The following is an 18866-nucleotide window of genomic DNA, read 5'->3' as shown; positions in this document are numbered from 1 at the left end:
AATAAAAATGACATTTAAGCAAAGTGGAGAATATTTACGAACAACTTTTTTTTCGAGAAATTTATTATACAAATCGGTGTTGAATGTCTTTACAAAACATTGTCATCGAAAAAAACCAAACATAACTTATACATAACAAAAATGGCTAGATATGAACAACTGTGATTAGTTAATATTAACTAAAATAATTTTAATAACAATTATACCACAGCACTGATTAATTCTCAAATCTGATTGGTTTATATTAATGCAGTTATTCTAATATATTATAGCTTCTATAGTAAAAAACATACACTGGGAATTGTATGGTGGACTTTCCAGATTAAAAATGTATGTAATTTCACATTTTTGGAAGCAGTCTCAAATGTCAGGGTTATGTAACAGTCAGAGAAAAAGTTGTCACATGAAGTGTGACACCACAGGAAGGATGAAGGATGTAAGACTTTGTGCGTTGTGTTTTTTTGGTAACATGACAAGCTGCGTTTTTATCTTAATAACCTCAAGAGACAAAATAATGAGATGCTGGTAAAGAGAGGGAATGGCCGTTTACTTGTTTCACAGATGTTCCACAATATTAAATGTAACAACAAATAGATAAAATTAATGTGTATTGGCGAATTGCTGTGGTAGAAAAGAAATAAAACACTTTGTGACATGCTATTATTGGAAAAAGAATCAACTTTGGGGTGGTAATTTGAACACAATGTTATTTCTTTATTATTATCTCATCTCATTATCTCTAGCCGCTTTATCCTGTTCTTCAGGGTCGCAGGCAAGCTGGAGCCTATCCCAGCTGACTACAGGCGAAAGGCGGGGTACACCCTGGACAAGTCGCCAGGTCATCACAGGGCTGACACATAGACACAGACAACCATTCACACTCACGGTCAATTTAGAGTCACCAGTTAACCTAACCTGCATGTCTTTGGACTGTGGGGGAAACCGGAGCACCCAGAGGAAACCCACGCGGACACGGGGAGAACATGCAAACTCCACACAGAAAGGCCCTCGCCGGCCCCGGGGCTCAAACCCAGGACCTTCTTGCTGTGAGGCGACAGCGCTAACCACTACACCACCGTGCCGCCCTTTATTATTATTATTATTATTATTATTATTATTATTATTATTATATAACAGCACCTCTCTTAAGTGTTTTATTCCTTACATAGTGCAGGTAATTTCAATGAGCTATTTTCCAGGGCCTTGGGAAGAATGAACAACAATCTGTAAGGAGGAAAAAGAATATATACATTTAAAAAATATATATTAGACAGAAAGAAGATTTTGAGATTTTGTCTGAGTAAAGAGTTACCTTGGGAAGACGGAGTCACTCAGTCACTCTGTGGAGGATTTTTAAAATATTTTGTTTGGATAATCACCTCCAGAAATGTATTAAATGTTAAAACTGGTGCTTTGGATGTATAGTACTTACATCAAGGTCAAGGTCATCCATACTTGGTGGCTCGCCTTTCTGTTTCATATCAGACAGCATCTATGTTTTTAAAAAAATTGTGTATTATTAATACATGATTAAATGCACTCTTACTTTTTCAAGACATACACCATGTGTGCTGTTTTGTGCAAAATTTGTATTTTGGATTATATTCTTATATCCTTATACACTGCTTTAGATAAAACGTCTCCCAAAATAATACATTTAAGCTTGTAAAAAGAAATCTGAAGTGGAAGTAGTGATGAGGATGTGAACTCACATCCATGTACTGTTCAAACTCAGCTTGACCCTCTTCCTCCTCATGTTCCCAGTCTCTCCAGTTATCGAAGTCTACTGATAGCCAGGCTGGCTGTGAGGATCAGGACAGCCATAAATGGGGACAAATGTGTACATTAGGTTTTTTTTGGTTGTTAAAATGCACCACAAATATATAAAGATAAAAATGTATCATCAATCCATTTTATTTGTTTTTTTTCCACCAGAAAATCACTTCTACCCAATACACACTTACTACACTCATTCATTCATCCTCCCTAAGCACCTTCAGGGTTGTAATGGATATGAGGCAATCCCAAAAATGTTGGGTGTGATGCAGGAATATACCCTCGACACTCATATTCACACTTGGGGCAATCTAGCATAGCCAATCTACCTTGCATTTTTTGGGTGGTGGTAGGAAACCTGAGAACCCAGAAGAAACCCACGTTGACACGTTGCGAACATGCGTGGCCAAGAACCAGAGGTTATGATCAAACCAAGGTCTCTGGATGCTACCCACTACTACATTTTGCCACTTCTTCACCAAACATCTCCTCTCATCTCATCTCATCTCATCTCATTCTCATTATCTCTAGCCGCTTTATCCTGTTCTACAGGGTCGCAGGCAAGCTGGAGCCTATCCCAGCTGACTACGGGCGAAAGGCGGGGTACACCCTGGACAAGTCGCCAGGTCATCACAGGGCTGACACACAGACACAGACAACCATTCACACTCACATTCACACCTACGGTCAATTTAGAGTCGCCAGTTAACCTAACCTGCATATCTTTGGACTGTGGGGGAAACCGGAGCACCCGGAGGAAACCCACGCGGACACGGGGAGAACATGCAAACTCTGCACAGAAAGGCCCTCGCCAGCCACGGGGCTCGAACCCGGACCTTCTTGCTGTGAGGCGACAGCGCTAACCACTACACCACCGTGCCGCCTCACCAAACATCATCGCAAAAATTCTGAAATGTACCTTTGCTGTGTCTTTAGTGAGACGAGGCCAGGCTACATTGCCCTTCATTTTCCTTATCAGAACATTAATGGTCCGGTCATGTACCTTCTCCCTGGAATCCTAAAAGATGAAAAGAACTTTTGACCCATTATACAGCAAATTCTGCTTTGTTTTCATGACAGTAAAATGTCCCAAATGGTATTTCTTATTAATTTTATACCACAGCACTCTTAAATTCTCAATTCTGATTTTTTAGAAGGTGTTGATTAGTTGTCTATTACAGCATGATCCTGACAACAGTTCCAGCTATCTTTCAAATTAACACACTTGCTCTAATACAGTACTGTTATATTACATTATAGGACTAGTACTTGTATGGTGGGTGCTCCACATGAGCAAATTATAAATGTAGCGATGGTGAAATTTTCTGTGAGGCGATGTTTAGTTCGCATTTTTGGAAGGATATTCCAAAGTCAGAGGTAAAGGAGTCACTTGCAGTTTTCTGGCATGGGAAAGTCTTTGGATGGAACATGCTGAACTTTCTCATTTTACAGTAATAAGACAAGCTGCATTTTTGTCTTAATAGAGGGGAAAAAAGAGCCTGGTAAGAGAACGATTCTTTTTTAGCTGTTATAACGTAAGTGATAACAGGGACTACAGTGATACAGTCACATTCCAGAACATTAAATGTAACTATAAACGGATATTACTGTGTAGGACTTTAGTCTTCGTGACATTACGCACAAGACCAATGTGGCTACATTGTTCTTCCATACGTTCCAATAGTCTTTATGCTTATGAGACATCATTTGATAAAAACATGATGTCACCCATGTAGTCTAAGTCTATAAGAGATGGTGCAGAAAGCCTCCAGGAATGCCTTTGGGTAATCATGAACCCAAACTCTGGCTCAGAGTCTCGTCTTTCAACAGCTTTCCTCAGCGTATAATCCAGAACTATGTTAAACAGAAATGGAGCGAAAGTGTCACCTTGTACAACCCCGATTCCAAAAAAGTTGGGACAAAGTGCAAATTGTAAATAAAAACGGAATGCAATAATTGACAAATGTCAAAAACTGATATTGTATTCACAATAGAACATAGACAACATATCAAATGTAGAAAGTGAGACATTTTGAAATTTCATGCCAAATTTTGGCTCATTTGAAATTTCATGACAGCAACACATCTCAAAAAAGTTGGGACAGGGGCAATAAGAGGCTGGAAAAGTTAAAGGTACAAAAAAGGAACAGCTGGAGGACCAAATTGCAACTCATTAGGTCAATTGGCAATAGGTCATTAACATGACTGGGTATAAAAAGAGCATCTTGGAGTGGCAGCAGCTCTCAGAAGTAAAGATGGGAAGAGGATCACCAATCCCCCTAATTCTGCGCCGACAAATAGTGGAGCAATATCAGAAAGGAGTTTGACAGTGTAAAATTGCAAAGAGTTTGAACATATCATCATCTACAGCGCATAATATCATCAAAAGATTCAGAGAATCTGGAAGAATCTCTGTGCGTAAGGGTCAAGGCCAGAAAACCATACTGGGTGCCCGTGATCTTTGGGCCCTTAGACAGCACTGCATCACATACAGGCATGCTTCTGTATTGGAAATCACAAAATGGGCTCAGGAATATTTCCAGAGAACATTATCTGTGAACACAATTCACCGTGCCATCCGCCGTTGCCAGCTAAAACTCTATAGTTCAAAGAAGAAACCGTATCTAAACATGATCCAGAAGCGCAGATGTCTTCTCTGGGCCAAGGCTCATTTAAAATGGACTGTGGCAAAGTGGAAAACTGTTCTGTGGTCAGACGAATCAAAATTTGAAGTCTCGTCTCGTCTCGTCTCGTCTTCTTCTGCTTATCCGGCACCGGGTCGCAGAGGCAGCAGTCTAAGCATGGAAGCCCAAACTTCCCTTTCCCCCAGACACCTTGGCCAGCTCCTCGGGAAGAACACTGAGGCATTCCCAGGCCAGCCGAGAGACATAGTCCCTCCAGCGTGTCCTGGGTCTTCCCCGGGGCCTCTTCCCGGGGGGACATGCCTGGAACACCTCCCCAGGGAGGCGTCCAGGAGGCATCCGAAAAAGATGCCCGAGCCACCTCAGCTGATTCCTCTCGATGTGGAGGAGCAGCAGCTCTACTCCGAGCTCCTCCCGAGTGACTGTGCTTCTCACCCTATCTCTAAGGGAGCGCCCAGCCACCCTGCGAAGGAAACTCATTTCGGCCACTTTTTTCCGCGATCTTGTTCTTTCGGTCCTTACCCAAAGCTCATGACCATAGGTGAGAGTCGGAACGTAGATCGACTGGTAAATTGAGAGCTTCGCCTTTTGGCTCAGCTCCTTCTTCACCACGATGGACCGGTAAAACGACCGCATCACTGCGGAGGCTGCACCGATCCGCCTGTCGATCTCACGCTCCATCCTTCCCTCACTCGTGAACAAGATCCCAAGATACTTAAACTCCTCCACTTGAGGCAGGACTTCTCCACCAACCTGGAGAGGGCAAGCCACCCTTTTCCGGTCGAGAACCATGGCCTCGGACTTGGAGGTGCTGATTCTCATCCCAGCCGCTTCACACTCGACTGCAAACCGCCCCAGTGCATGCTGAAGGTCCTGGTTTGAAGAAGCCAACAGGACAACATCATCCGCAAAAAGCAGAGATGAAATCCTGTGGTTCCCAAACAGGATTCCTTCCAGCCCCTGGCTGCGCCTAGAAATTCTGTCCATAAAAATTATGAACAGAACCGGTGACAAAGGGTAGCCCTGCCGGAGTCCAACATGCACTGGGAACAGGTCTGACTTACTGCCGGCAATGCGAACCAGACTCCTGCTCCGTTCGTACAGGGACCGGACAGCCCTTAGCAAAGAGCCCCGAACCCCATACTCCTGAAGCACCCCCCACAGAATACCACGGGGACACGGTCGAATGCCTTCTCCAGATCCACAAAACACATGTGGACTGGTTGGGCAAACTCCCATGAACCCTCGAGCACCCTATGAAGGGTATAGAGCTGGTCCAGTGTTCCGCGACCAGGACGAAAACTGCATTGTTCCTCCTGGATCCGAGGTTCGACTATTGGTCGAATTCTCCTCTCCAGTACCCTGGAGTAAACCTTCCCTGGGAGGCTGAGAAGTGTGATTCCCCTATAATTGGAGCACACTCTCCGGTCCCCTTTCTTAAAAAGAGGGACCACCACCCCAGTCTGCCACTCCAGAGGCACTGTCCCCGACCACCACGCGATGTTGCAGAGGCGTGTCAACCAAGACAGCCCCACAACCTCCAGAGACTTGAGATACTCAGGGCGGATCTCATCCACCCCCGGTGCCTTGCCACCGAGGAGCTTGCAAACCACCTCAGTGACTTCGGCTTGGGTAATGGACGAGTCCACCTCTGAGTCATCAGCCTCAGTCTCCTCAGTGGAAGACATGACGGTGGGATTGAGGAGATCCTCAAAGTATTCCTTCCACCGCCCGACAATGTCCCCAGTCGAGGTCAACAGCTCCCCACCCGCACTGTAAACAGTGTTGGCAGAGTACTGCTTCCCCCTCCTGAGGCGCCGGACAGTTTGCCAGAATTTCTTCGAGGCCGACCGATAGTCCTTCTCCATGGCCTCACCGAACTCCTCCCAGTTCCGAGTTTTTGCCTCCGCAACTGCCCGAGCTGCAGCATGCCTGGCCTGCCGATACCCGTCAGCTGCCTCAGGAGTCCCGGAGGTCAACATGGCCCGATAGGACTCCTTCTTCAGCTTGACGGCATCCCTTACTTCCGGTGTCCACCACTGGGTTCGGGGATTGCCGCCACAACAGGCACCGGAGACCTTGCGGCCACAGCTCCGAACAGCTGCGTCCCCAATGGAGGTAGAGAATATGGTCCACTCAGACTCAATGTCCTCCGCCTCCCTCGGAAGCTGGGAAAAGCTCTCCCGGAGGTGGGAGTTAAAGACCTCCCCAACAGAGTGCTCGGCCAGATGTTCCCAGCAGACCCTCACCATACGTTTGGGCCTGCCAGGTCTGTCCAGCTTCCTCCTTTGCCAGCGGATCCAACTCACCACCAGGTGGTGATCAGTTGACAGCTCAGCCCCTCTCTTCACCCGAGTGTCCAAGACATAGGGCCGGAGATCAGATGAAACAACTACAAAGTCGATCATCGACCTCCAACCTAAGGTGTCCTGGTGCCACATGCACTTATGGACACCCCTATGCTCGAACATGGTGTTTGTTATGGACAAACCGTGACTAGCACAGAAGTCCAATAACAAAACACCACTCGGGTTCAGATCGGGGAGGCCGTTCCTCCCAACCACGCCCCTCCAGGTGTCACTGTCATTGCCCACGTGAGCATTGAAGTCCCCCAGTAGCACAATGGAGTCCCCAGTCTGAGCACCCCTCAGTACCTCTCCCAGGGACTCCAAGAAGGCCGGATACTCTATACTGCTATTTGGCCCGTAGGCACAAACAACAGCAAGAGCCCTCTCCCCAATCCGAAGGCGCAGAGAGGCGACCCTCTCGTTCACTGGGGTAAACTCCAACACATGGTGGCTGAGCTGGGGAGCTATAAGCAAGCCCACACCAGCCCGCCACCACTCACCACAGGCGACTCCAGAGAAGTGGAAAGTCCAGCCCTTCTCGAGGAGCTGGGTTCCAGAGCCCAAGCTGTGCGTGGAGGTGAGCCCGACTATCTCTAGCCGGTACCTCTCAACCTCCCGCACAAGCTCAGGCTCTTTCCCCAGCGAAGTGAAGTGACATTCCATGTCCCAACAGCCAGCCGCTGTGTCCGGGGATCAGGTCGTCGAGGCCCCTGCCTTCGACTGCCACCCAATCCACATTGCACCAATCCCCTACTGCTACCTCTGTGGGTGGTGAACCCACAGAAGGTCGGGCCCACGTCACCTCTTCGGGCTGAGCCCGGCCGGGCCCCATGGGCAAAGGCCCGGCCACCAAGCGCTCGCATATGAGCCCCAACCCCGGGCTTGGCTCCAGGGTGGGGCCCCGGCTGCGTCATACCGGGTGACGTCACGGTCCTTGATTTTTTCTCCATAGGGGTTTTTGGTGAACTGCTCTTGGTCTGGCCTGTCACCTAGGACCTGTCTGCCTTGGGAAACCCTGACAGGGGCATAATGCCCCCGACAACATAGCTCCTAGGATCATTCAAACACACAAACCCCTCCACCACAATAAGGTGGCAGTTCTAGGAGGGGCAAAATTTGAAGTTCTTTATGGAAATCAGGGACACTGTGTCATTCGGACTAAAGAGGAGAAGGACGACCCAAGTTGTTATCAGCGCTCAGTTCAGAAGCCTACATCTCTGATGGTATGGGGTTGCATTAGTGCGTGTGGCATGGGCAGCTTACACATCTGGAAAGACACCATCAATGCTGAAAGGTATATCCAGGTCCTAGAGCAACATATGCTCCCATCCAGACGACGCCTCTTTCAGGGAAGACCTTGCATTTTCCAACATGACAATGACAATCCACATACTGCATCAATTACAGCATCATGGCTGCGTAGAAGAAGGGTCCAGGTACTGAACTGGCCAGCCTGCAGTCCAGATCTTTCACCCATAGAAAACATTTGGCGCATCATAAAACGGAAGATACGACAAAAAAGACCTAAGACAGTTGAGCAACTAGAATCCTACATTAAACAAGAATGGGTTAACATTCCTATCCCTAAACTTGAGCAACTTGTCTCCTCAGTCCCCAGACGTTTACAGACTGTTGTAAAGAGAAAAGGTGATGTCTCACAGTGGTAAACATGGCCTTGTCCCAACTTTTTTGAGATGTGGTGTTGTCATGAAATTTAAAATCACCTAATTTTTCTCTTTAAATGATACATTTTCTCAGTTGAAATATTTGATATGTCATCTATGTTCTATTCTGAATAAAATATGGAATTTTGAAACTTCCACATCATTGCATTCTGTTTTTATTTACAATTTGTACTTTGTCCCAACTTTTTTGGAATCGGGGTTGTAAAACTCCTGAATTGATTTTGAATTCAGCAGACTTAACTGATTTCTTGCCTTCTTAATGCATTTGAGATCAAACAGTAAATAGTAAATAATAAAAATACAGTAAATATCCCTATTCCACAACTGTAGTAATCCATATTACTTCATGAACCGCTCAACCAAATAAAGAGAAATGACATCCATCATTACTTTAAGACATGATGTGTCTTTTAATTCATAAAAAACCCCAAACAAACAAACAAACAAACAAACAAACAAACAAACATTGAATTAGAAGGTGTGTCCAAACTTTTGACTGGCACTATATACTCTGGGACACATTTACAGTATATACACTAGTTTTGCTACAAAAGTCTTGCAGAAGATTTAAAGTTAAGACCCATTTCCTGTTCACACACCTAATACTGCTTCCTGATATTATGTCTATCATCAGTGAGAGCAAGTAAAACTGGAATAACATTAACATACCGGTGTGTAAAATAGTCTGAGTGGTTACCCCAAAAATATGAAATAAAAAAGCTATTTTGTTTTTCCAAAAGCAAAAATCTTAACTAGTTCACTTAACTATGTACTGTATTTACTCACTGTTAAATTAAAAATGCAAAATTTCATGCACTTTCATGTCCTTGGTCCATTGTTTCCCCCTATTTTATTTCAATAAAATGTTTGCTTTTTCCCCCCTTCAGTATACTGGTCTTAAAGTAATACGTAGCAAAATCAAATCAAAACCGCTCTTGGAAGCAGATTGTGACTTTTAGATGTAGATAAATTCCATTGCTCAGAACAAGCAGTTGAAGCAATGCTGCAAAAATAAATATAAAATAGCATTTAAGACAAGATACTTCTGCTACAAGGACATCAAGAACACAGCAAAACAGCTGTCAGGGTTCACTTGGACTGATCTGAACCTAACTGCATTCATAAAGTACTGAAGAATTTTGTTGTCAAGGAGCATTCCTGAACAATGAATTAATTTTTTCCATGACTTTCCATAATGGAACTGTGGTTTGTGAGCTTACATTTTTGTGCACTCGATCATAAAATTCGATCTCGTTATAGATGTTGTTGTCGTCGTCATCTTTGCAGCTGCAAAAAAAAGATGTAAAGGATTGAACTGTTAGATTAATTGGTGTTAATAATTTGCTTGAATATTTAAGCTTTTATGTAAAGTCATGTAAAGAAGTTGGTGGAATATGGTGTCTTGCGCAAGTATTCACTCCCTTAAACGTGTCCATACTGTGCAGCGTTGCAACCTGGAACTGAACTGGACTTAATTGGGATTAAATATCATAGAGACTTGTGATTGGAGTGGAGGTTCACCTTCCAGCAGGACTGGAATTGGGAAGACTTGAATTTTTCTTTTTAATAAGCAGTGTCCATATAAACCAACAGAGCTTGAGCAAGAAGAATTGGTAAACATATTGGGATCTAGATGTGCAAAGCTGATAGAGCTTGTACATCCCAGAAGATTTGCAGCTGGAGCCAGTGGTGGTTCTGCCAAGTATTTACCCAATGGGGTGCATACTTAACCAATAAATGTCTTTGGTGAATTAAACTTTGTCACAATAGATCTACAACCCCGATTCCAAAAAAGTTGGGACAAAGTACAAATTGTAAATAAAAACGGAATGCAATGATGTGGAAGTCTCAAAATTTCATATTTTATTCAGAATAGAACATAGATGGCATATCAAATGTTTCAACTGAGAAAATGTATCATTTAAAGAGAAAAATTAGGTGATTTTAAATTTCATGACAACAACACATCTCAAAAAAGTTGGGACAAGGCTATGTTTACCACTGTGAGACATCCCCTTTTCTCTTTACAACAGTCTGTAAACGTCTGGGGACTGAGGAGACAAGTTGCTCAAGTTTAGGGATAGGAATGTTAACCCATTCTTGTCTAATGTAGGATTCTAGTTGCTCAACTGTCTTAGGTCTTTTTTGTCGTATCTTCCGTTTTATGATGCGCCAAATGTTTTCTATGGGTGAAAGATCTGGACTGCAGGCTGGCTAATTCAGTACCCGGACCCTTCTTCTATGCAGCCATGATGCTGTAATTGATGCAGTATGTGGTTTGGCATTGTCATGTTGGAAAATGCAAGGTCTTCCCTGAAAGAGGCGTCGTCTGGATGGGAGCATATGTTGCTCTAGGACCTGGATATACCTTTCAGCATTGATGGTGTCTTTCCAGATGTGTAAGCTACCCATGCCACACGCACTAATGCAACCCCATACCATCAGAGATCCAGGCTTCTGAACTGAGCACTGATAACAACTTGGGTCGTCCTTCTCCTCTTTAGTCCGAATGACACTGCATCCCTGATTTCCATAAAGAACTTCAAATTTTGATTCGTCTGACCACAGAACAGTTTTCCACTTTGCCACAGTCCATTTTAAATGAGCCTTGGCCCAGAGAAGACGTCTGCACTTCTGGATCATGTTTAGATACGGCTTCTTCTTTGAACTATAGAGTTTTTGCTGGCAATGGCGGATGGCACGGTGAATTGTGTTCACAGATAATGTTCTCTGGAAATATTCCTGAGCCCATTTTGTGATTTCCAATACAGAAGCATGCCTGTATGTGATGCAGTGCCGTCTAAGGGCCCGAAGATCACGGGCACCCGGTATGGTTTTCCAGCCTTGACCCTTACGCACAGAGATTCTTCCAGATTCTCTGAATCTTTTGATGATATTATGCACTGTAGATGATGATATGTTCAAACTCTTTGCAATTTTACACTGTCGAACTCCTTTCTGATATTGCTCCACTATTTGTCAGCGCAGAATTGGGGGGATTGGTGATCCTCTTCCCATTTTTACTTCTGAGAGCCGCTGTCACTCCAAGATGCTCTTTTTATACCCAGTCATGTTAATGACCTATTGCCAATTGACCTAATGAGTTGCAATTTGGTCCTCCAGCTGTTCCTTTTTTGTACCTTTAACTTTTCCAGCCTCTTATTGCCCCTGTCCCAACTTTTTTGAGATGTGTTGCTGTCATGAAATTTCAAATGAGCCAATATTTGGCATGAAATTTCAAAATGTCTCACTTTCTACATTTGATATGTTGTCTATGTTCTATTGTGAATACAATATCAGTTTTTGACATTTGTAAATTATTGCATTGTTTTTATTTACAATTTGCACTTTGTCCCAACTTTTTTGGAATCGGGGTTGTATACACCGATTAGCTATAAAATTAAAAACACTGACAGGTGAAGTGACTTATATCAATTATGTTGTTACAGTAGCACCTGTCAAGGGGTGGGATATATTAGGCAGTAAGAGAACAATCAGTTCTTGAAGTTGATGTGTTGGAAGCAGGAAAAAAGTTAATGCTGACACTTTTCTGTTTTAGCCAGGATTAACTTTTTCAGCTGTTTGTGCTACAGGAGTTCTTCTGTGGGGTTGGACCATGTGGACTAGCTTCCATGCCCCATGTGAATCAGTGAGCCTTCGACACCCATGACCCTGTCCCCGGTTCACCGGTTGTCTTTCCTTGGACCACTTTTGGTAGATACCAACCACTGCATACCGGGAACACCCCACAAGATGTGCCGGTTTGGAGATGCTCAGACCCAGTCATCTAGCCATCACAATTTGGCCCTTGTCAAAGTCACTCAGACCCTGATGCTTGGCTTGGCCATTTTTCCTGCTTCCAACACTGAATACATTACAGTTCAAGATACAATAGCCAGGCATAGCCAGGACCTTTTAAATAATTAAAATGTTAGAAAATGCAACCCATTATTATCAAAGTTATATTTTTATCATTGGGTTCTTGCAGTTACTATAGCCTGTTTGATTGGTTATTTATTTTGAATCATTTTAATCCAAACCTCAATAACTCCAAAACAAATTGTCCTCTCGCTGATGTCAACTTGGATGTAATATGTTCTGTTGGTGGAAAGTTCAAGAATAAAAAGCTTTCTGGTGCTATGATAAATATTATTTTTACATTTAAATAATGTTCAGGAAATGAAGGGGTACCTGGCTGTAAAAGAATCTGAGAAAAATTAAAAACCTAATCAAGTCAATTTCAAGTCCTGCTTCTAACATTACAAAATGTAGAAAGATTCAAGGGGGTGAATACTTCTGCAAAGCACTGTATAGCAATAAGTTCTCACCTGAGGATCATTTTGGTGTCCTGGATATCGGTCTGAACATTTGTCGCTTTCTGAACCAGGAAGTTTATAGTAACATACTTTTTGCGGTCAAACCACAGTGTTTTTGCTGGTTGACTTGAAGCAAGATAAAAAAACATTCATATAATTTAGCCATATCATTTCAACACCACAAAAACCTTAATATCTTATATATGTAACATCATTTCAGTTTCAGTAACTATACCACTGTTTACATGGTTATTCAGTGAACACACACGGGCATTCATAATCATGACATTTTCTCTTCTTTGACACGACACATTCGAGTTTCACCCACCAGTTGTCCGGTCTGACAATCTTTGGCATTTTGAGTCTTCAGAGTTCACCCTTGGAGTAGAAATGTTTGGATTCTTTAATGTATAATCCAGTAGAATTCTCAGAGCTTTCGCAAACCGTGTCCCCACTGTGAGTGAGTGCAGTGTATGTGTGTGTGTGTGTGTGTATGTGTGTGTGAAGTGTAGCTCAGTGATCTGGACTATTTTAGGACAGATAGTGTCAGCTGCTAGAGGTGCCTTCTTCACCCCTCCACTGCATTCCTCTTTAAAGGCCTGAGTGGAACACTCTGGAAAACCACAGCATTTTCCTTCCATGTGTGTATGAATGGGGGATGGAGAATCTACGAGAAATCATACATGGGGGCAAATATTTTCACACCAGGTTCCTGAATCCCCTCAAGCACCAACAAGGTTCCAGGCACCCACTAAATATCTTCTGGAAAACAAACAAACACAGCTTTAATCAATTCTATAAAACACACCAAAATACCAGAGGCTTGCATAAATGTTCACCCCCTTCAAATGGACTTAATTGGAATTAATTTTGATTTTATGAAATTGAAAGGCTGTCTAGCTTTAACTGAAGCATTCCAGGTGACCTTATGAAGCTGGTTAAGATGAAGCCAAAAAGTGTGCAAAGCGTCATCAAGGTAAACGCTGGCTACTTTGAAGAATCTAAAATTTGAAATGTATTGTTTTTTAAAATGCTTTTTTTGTTTAACACATAATTCCATATATCTCATCTCATTATCTCTAGCCGCTTTATCCTGATCTACAGGGTCGCAGGCAAGCTGGAGCCTATCCCAGCTGACTACGGGCGAAAGGCGGGGTACACCCTGGACAAGTCGCCAGGTCATCACAGGGCTGACACATAGACACGGACAACCATTCACACTCACATTCACACCTACGGTCAATTTAGAGTCACCATGCCTTTGGACTGTGGGGGAAACCGGAGCACCCGGAGGAAACCCACGCGGACACAGGGAAAACATGCAAACTCTGCACAGAAAGCCCCTCGCCAGCCACGGGGCTTGAACCCGGACCTTCTTGCTGTGAGGCGACAGCGCTAACCACTACACCACCGTGCCACCCTAATTCCATATATGTTCCATATACAACCCCGATTCCAAAAAAGTTGGGACAAAGTACAAATTGTAAATAAAAACGGAATGCAATGATGTGGAAGTTTCAAAATTCCATATTTTATTCAGAATAGAACATAGATGACATATCAAATGTTTAAACTGAGAAAATGTATCATTTAAAGAGAAAAATTAGGTGATTTTAAATTTCATGACAACAACACATCTCAAAAAAGTTGGGACAAGGCCATGTTTACCACTGTGAGACATCCCCTTTTCTCTTTACAACAGTCTGTAAACGTCTGGGGACTGAGGAGACAAGTTGCTCAAGTTTAGGGATAGGAATGTGTGGCAGCGGGGGCGTGGTCAAGCGCCGGTCTGTGACAGGAGGGCGGAGTTGGGGAAGGTAAGTGGCAGAATCGCTTCACCTGAGTGTGATTAATCTGTTTTGTGTGTGTTCTCCCCAGTAAACCGGGCTATTTAAGGAGGGAGAGCGAGAGCAGAGGGTCTCTCTCTACAAGCCGAGGACCGGAATGTGTGTGCGTGCGTGGCTGAGAGAGAAACGTTTTCCCACTGAAAAGTGAAAATAAAAGAGTTTTGCGAACTCAGTCTCTGTCCTGCCGTCCTCTGTGCTCCACCCACTTCTACGGAACGTTACAGTGGTGCCGAAACCCAGGAATCGTGGAGCACCTGTCCTGCAGCCCCATGGAATCCTCCCCGTTCGCGGACTTGATCCACGCCCTCGCCACAGCTCAGCAGAGCCAGCACCAGGCACTCGTCACGCTCCGGAAGGAGCAGGAGCAGCGCTTCGAAGCCCTGGTGCTGGATCAACAGGAAGACCGAGAGGCGTTCCGGCGCCTCCTCGCGTCGGCGGGGTCCACCAGCGCCCCGGCCGCGGGCCCATCTCCCATCACCTTGACTAAGATGGGCCCGCAGGACGACCCCGAGGCATTCATCGCGTTGTTCGAACAGGTCGCCGAAGCCTCGGGGTGGCCGATGGAGCAGCGCGCGGCGCGCCTCCTCCCCCTCCTGACGGGAGAGGCGCAGTTAGCCGCACTACAGCTCCCCGCCGACCACCGGCTGGCCTACGCCGACCTTCGCCGGGCTGTCCTCCAGCGCGTGGGGCGCACGCCGGAGCAGCAGCGCCAGCGCTTCCGCGCGCTGCGAATGGAGGAAGTCGGCAGCCCGTTCGCGTTCGGCCAGCAGCTCCGGGACGCCTGCTGGCGGTGGCTGAGGGCCGAAGATCGCGACGACGAGGGGATCATCGACCAGGTGGCGCTGGAACAGTTCATCGCCCGCCTACCCGCCGGAACCGCGGAGTGGGTCCAGTGCCACCGCCCGGCGTCGCTGGATCAGGCCGTAGGACTGGCGGAGGATCATCTGGCGGCTGTCCCGGCGGCAGGACAACGGCTGTCATCATCTTCTCTCTCCTCTTCTCTTTCTCTCTCTCTTCCCCCTCCTCCCGTGTCCAGTCCTCGCCCCATTCCCCCACCACAGAGGCGGGGGCCGGCTCCACCCCAGCCGGCCCGCCGCACCAGCGGTGCCCTCCCGTTTCTCCCTTCTGTGTCTGTCTCTCCCCCCCCCTCAGGTGAGTTGCCCTCAAACCACAGCTGCAGAGGGGAGGCCCGGGCCGGTTTGCTGGCGCTGCGGGGAACCGGGCCACCTGCAGCAACAGTGTGTCGCGATGGAGGTGGGGGCGGTGGTGCGGATCCCCGACGCGCCAGAGGCTGCCCTCGATCAGGCCGGAGCGTATCGCATACCGGTAAGTGTACAAGGGGCGACATATCAGGCGTTGGTGGATTCGGGTTGCAACCAGACCTCGATCCGCCAAAGCCTGGTGCAAGACGAGGCATTGGGGGGAGCACAAGGGGTGAAGGTGTTGTGTGTGCACGGGGATGTTCACTGCTACCCGTTGGTGTCGGTCCACATACATTTCAGAGGGGACAAATCCATAGTAAAGGCGGCGGTTAATCCTCGCCTTACCCACTCTTTGATCTTGGGGACTGATTGGCCGGGATTCCGGGGGTTGATGGCACACCTAGTAAAGAGTGGGTCCTGCCGGTTAGCAGGGGGGGGTCCCGGTGTCGTTTTGGCTGGAGCTGCGGTCGCAGAGCCGTCTACGTCATCTCCGCGACAGAGTGAGGAGCCCCCGGCCCCTCCTCTTTCTATTGGGGAATCCCTCGCGGATTTCCCACTGGAACAATCGCGAGACGAAACTCTGCGACACGCGTTTGACCAAGTGAGAGTAATCGATGGTCAAACGCTCCAGCCGAACGCCACCCCGACCTTCCCCTATTTTTCCATTTTAAAGGATAGGTTGTACCGAGTGACGCAGGACACTCAGACGAAGGAGCGTGTCACCCAGTTGTTAATTCCAAAGAGCCGCCGGGAATTGGTATTCCAGGCGGCTCACTTTAATCCCATGGCGGGACACCTCGGGCAGGATAAAACACTCGCCCGGATAATGGCCCGATTCTATTGGCCGGGGATTCGCGGCGACGTCCATAAGTGGTGTACGGCGTGCCGCGAATGCCAGTTAGTAAATCCAGCGGCCATTCCAAAAGCGCCTTTGCGCCCCCTACCATTAATCGAGACCCCGTTTGAAAGAATTGGGATGGATCTCGTCGGGCCATTAGATCGGTCAACATGAGGGTACCGCTTTATATTGGTTCTGGTGGACTATGCAACGCGATACCCGGAGGCGGTGCCTCTTCGCAATATCTCCGCACGTAGTATTGCAGAGGCCCTCTTCCACGTCATCTCCCGGGTCGGAATCCCGAAAGAGATTCTGACTGACCAAGGCACCTCGTTTATGTCACGAACACTGGCAGAACTGTATGGGCTACTGGGTATTAAGCCGATCCGCACCAGCGTGTATCACCCACAGATGGACGGTTTAGTCGAACGGTTCAACCGCACCCTCAAGAACATTATCAAAAAATTCGTAAGTGAGGACGCACGTAACTGGGATAAGTGGCTCGAACCCTTGCTGTTTGCAGTGCGAGAGGTCCCCCAAGCCTCCACGGGGTTCTCCCCGTTTGAATTATTGTATGGGCGTAAGCCGCGCGGCATCTTAGATGTACTGCGGGAAAATTGGGAGGAGGGACCTTCACAGAGCAAAAATGAAATTCAATACGTTATGGATCTGCGCGCAAAACTCCACACGCTCACCCACTTAACTCAGGAGAATTTGCGGCAGGCCCAGGAACGGCAAACCCGCCTGTACAACAAGGGCACGCGCCTTAGAGAGTTCACTCCGGGAGATAAGGTACTCGTCCTGCTGCCCACGTCGAGCTCCAAATTAATCGCCAAGTGGCAAGGGCCCTTCGAGGTCACACGGCGAGTCTGGGACGTCGACTATGAGGTTAGGCGAACGGACAGGGAGGGGGCGCTACAGATCTACCACCTCAATCTACTGAAGCTCTGGAACGAGGAGGTCCCCGTGGCGTTGGTGTCGGTAGTTCCGGAGAAGGCGGAGCTGGGGCCGGAGGTCCAAAAAGGGTCATTGGCATCTCGCACCTCTCCGGTCCCCTGTGGAGACCACCTCTCCCCGACCCAACTCACGGAGGTCGCCCAGTTGCAGGCCGAGTTTTCGGATGTGTTCTCGCCCCTGTCCGGTCGCACCAACCTCATAGAACACCACATAGAGACGCCCCCGGGGGTGGTAGTGCGTAGCCGTCCTTATAGATTACCCGAACACAAAAAAAAGGTGGTTCGGGAAGAACTTCAGGCCATGCTCGAAATGGGCATCGTCGAGGAGTCCCACAGTGACTGGAGCAGCCCGGTGGTCTTGGTTCCCAAGGCTGACGGCTCGGTCCGGTTCTGTGTGGATTATAGAAAAGTCAACGCGGTGTCTAAATTCGACGCGTACCCAATGCCTCGTATTGATGAGCTGCTCGATCGACTAGGCACGGCTCGCTTTTACTCGACACTGGATTTGACGAAGGGATATTGGCAGATCCCCTTGACTCCATTATCCCGGGAAAAAACGGCCTTTTCCACACCGTTCGGCTTACACCAGTTCGTCACACTTCCGTTTGGGCTGTTTGGGGTGCCCGCTACGTTTCAGCGGCTGATGGACCGGATCCTCCGGCCCCACGCCACCTATGCGGCCGCTTACTTGGATGACATCATCATTTATAGTAATGACTGGCAGCGGCACCTGCAACACCTGAGGGCCGTCCTTAGGTCGCTGAGGCGGGCGGGGCTCACTGCCAACCCGAAGAAGTGTGCAATTGGGCGGGTGGAAGTACGGTATCTGGGCTTCCACTTGGGTAACGGGCAGGTGCGTCCCCAAATTAATAAGACAGCAGCGATTGCGGCCTGCCCGAGGCCTAAGACCAAAAAGGGGGTGAGACAGTTCCTGGGGCTGGCTGGCTATTATCGTAGGTTTATACCTAATTATTCGGACGTCACCAGCCCGCTGACTGACCTCACTAAAAAGGGGGCGCCAGATCCGGTCCAGTGGACGGAGCAGTGCCAGCGGGCTTTCTCTGAGGTAAAGGCTGCACTGTGTGGGGGGCCACTTTTACACTCCCCTGACTTCTCTCTCCCTTTTTTGTTACAGACGGATGCGTCGGACAGAGGGCTGGGGGCCGTTTTATCCCAGCAGGTGGGGGGAGAGGATCGCCCAGTATTATACATCAGCCGGAAGCTGTCGGTGCGTGAGGGGCGCTACAGCACTATCG

At 47.1% G+C, this 18866-nt stretch overlaps 1 protein-coding gene across 1 annotated transcript in view; it reads right to left on the bottom strand.

Annotated features, from left to right (window-relative positions):
- Window positions 1-243: 243 nt before the first annotated feature.
- ptges3l (prostaglandin E synthase 3 like) overlaps window positions 244-18866 on the bottom strand; it is a 39777-nt gene continuing 21154 nt past the window's right edge. Inside the window, exons 2-9 of the mRNA XM_060939562.1 lie at window positions 13096-13529; window positions 12780-12893; window positions 9672-9738; window positions 2696-2794; window positions 1713-1802; window positions 1433-1492; window positions 1313-1340; window positions 244-1224 (exon numbers count right to left, since the gene is read on the bottom strand). Coding sequence (XP_060795545.1) covers window positions 1332-1340; window positions 1433-1492; window positions 1713-1802; window positions 2696-2794; window positions 9672-9738; window positions 12780-12893; window positions 13096-13124 — 468 coding nt within the window. The 5' untranslated portion in view covers window positions 13125-13529 and the 3' untranslated portion in view covers window positions 244-1224; window positions 1313-1331. The remainder of the gene's footprint in view (window positions 1225-1312; window positions 1341-1432; window positions 1493-1712; window positions 1803-2695; window positions 2795-9671; window positions 9739-12779; window positions 12894-13095; window positions 13530-18866) is intronic.

This window comes from Neoarius graeffei, chromosome 14 (assembly GCF_027579695.1).
Source record: "Neoarius graeffei isolate fNeoGra1 chromosome 14, fNeoGra1.pri, whole genome shotgun sequence".
In the NCBI taxonomy this organism is placed as follows: domain Eukaryota; kingdom Metazoa; phylum Chordata; class Actinopteri; order Siluriformes; family Ariidae; genus Neoarius; species Neoarius graeffei.
Note: the sequence above shows the minus strand (reverse complement) of the source record. Positions and strands in the feature narration are given on the sequence as shown.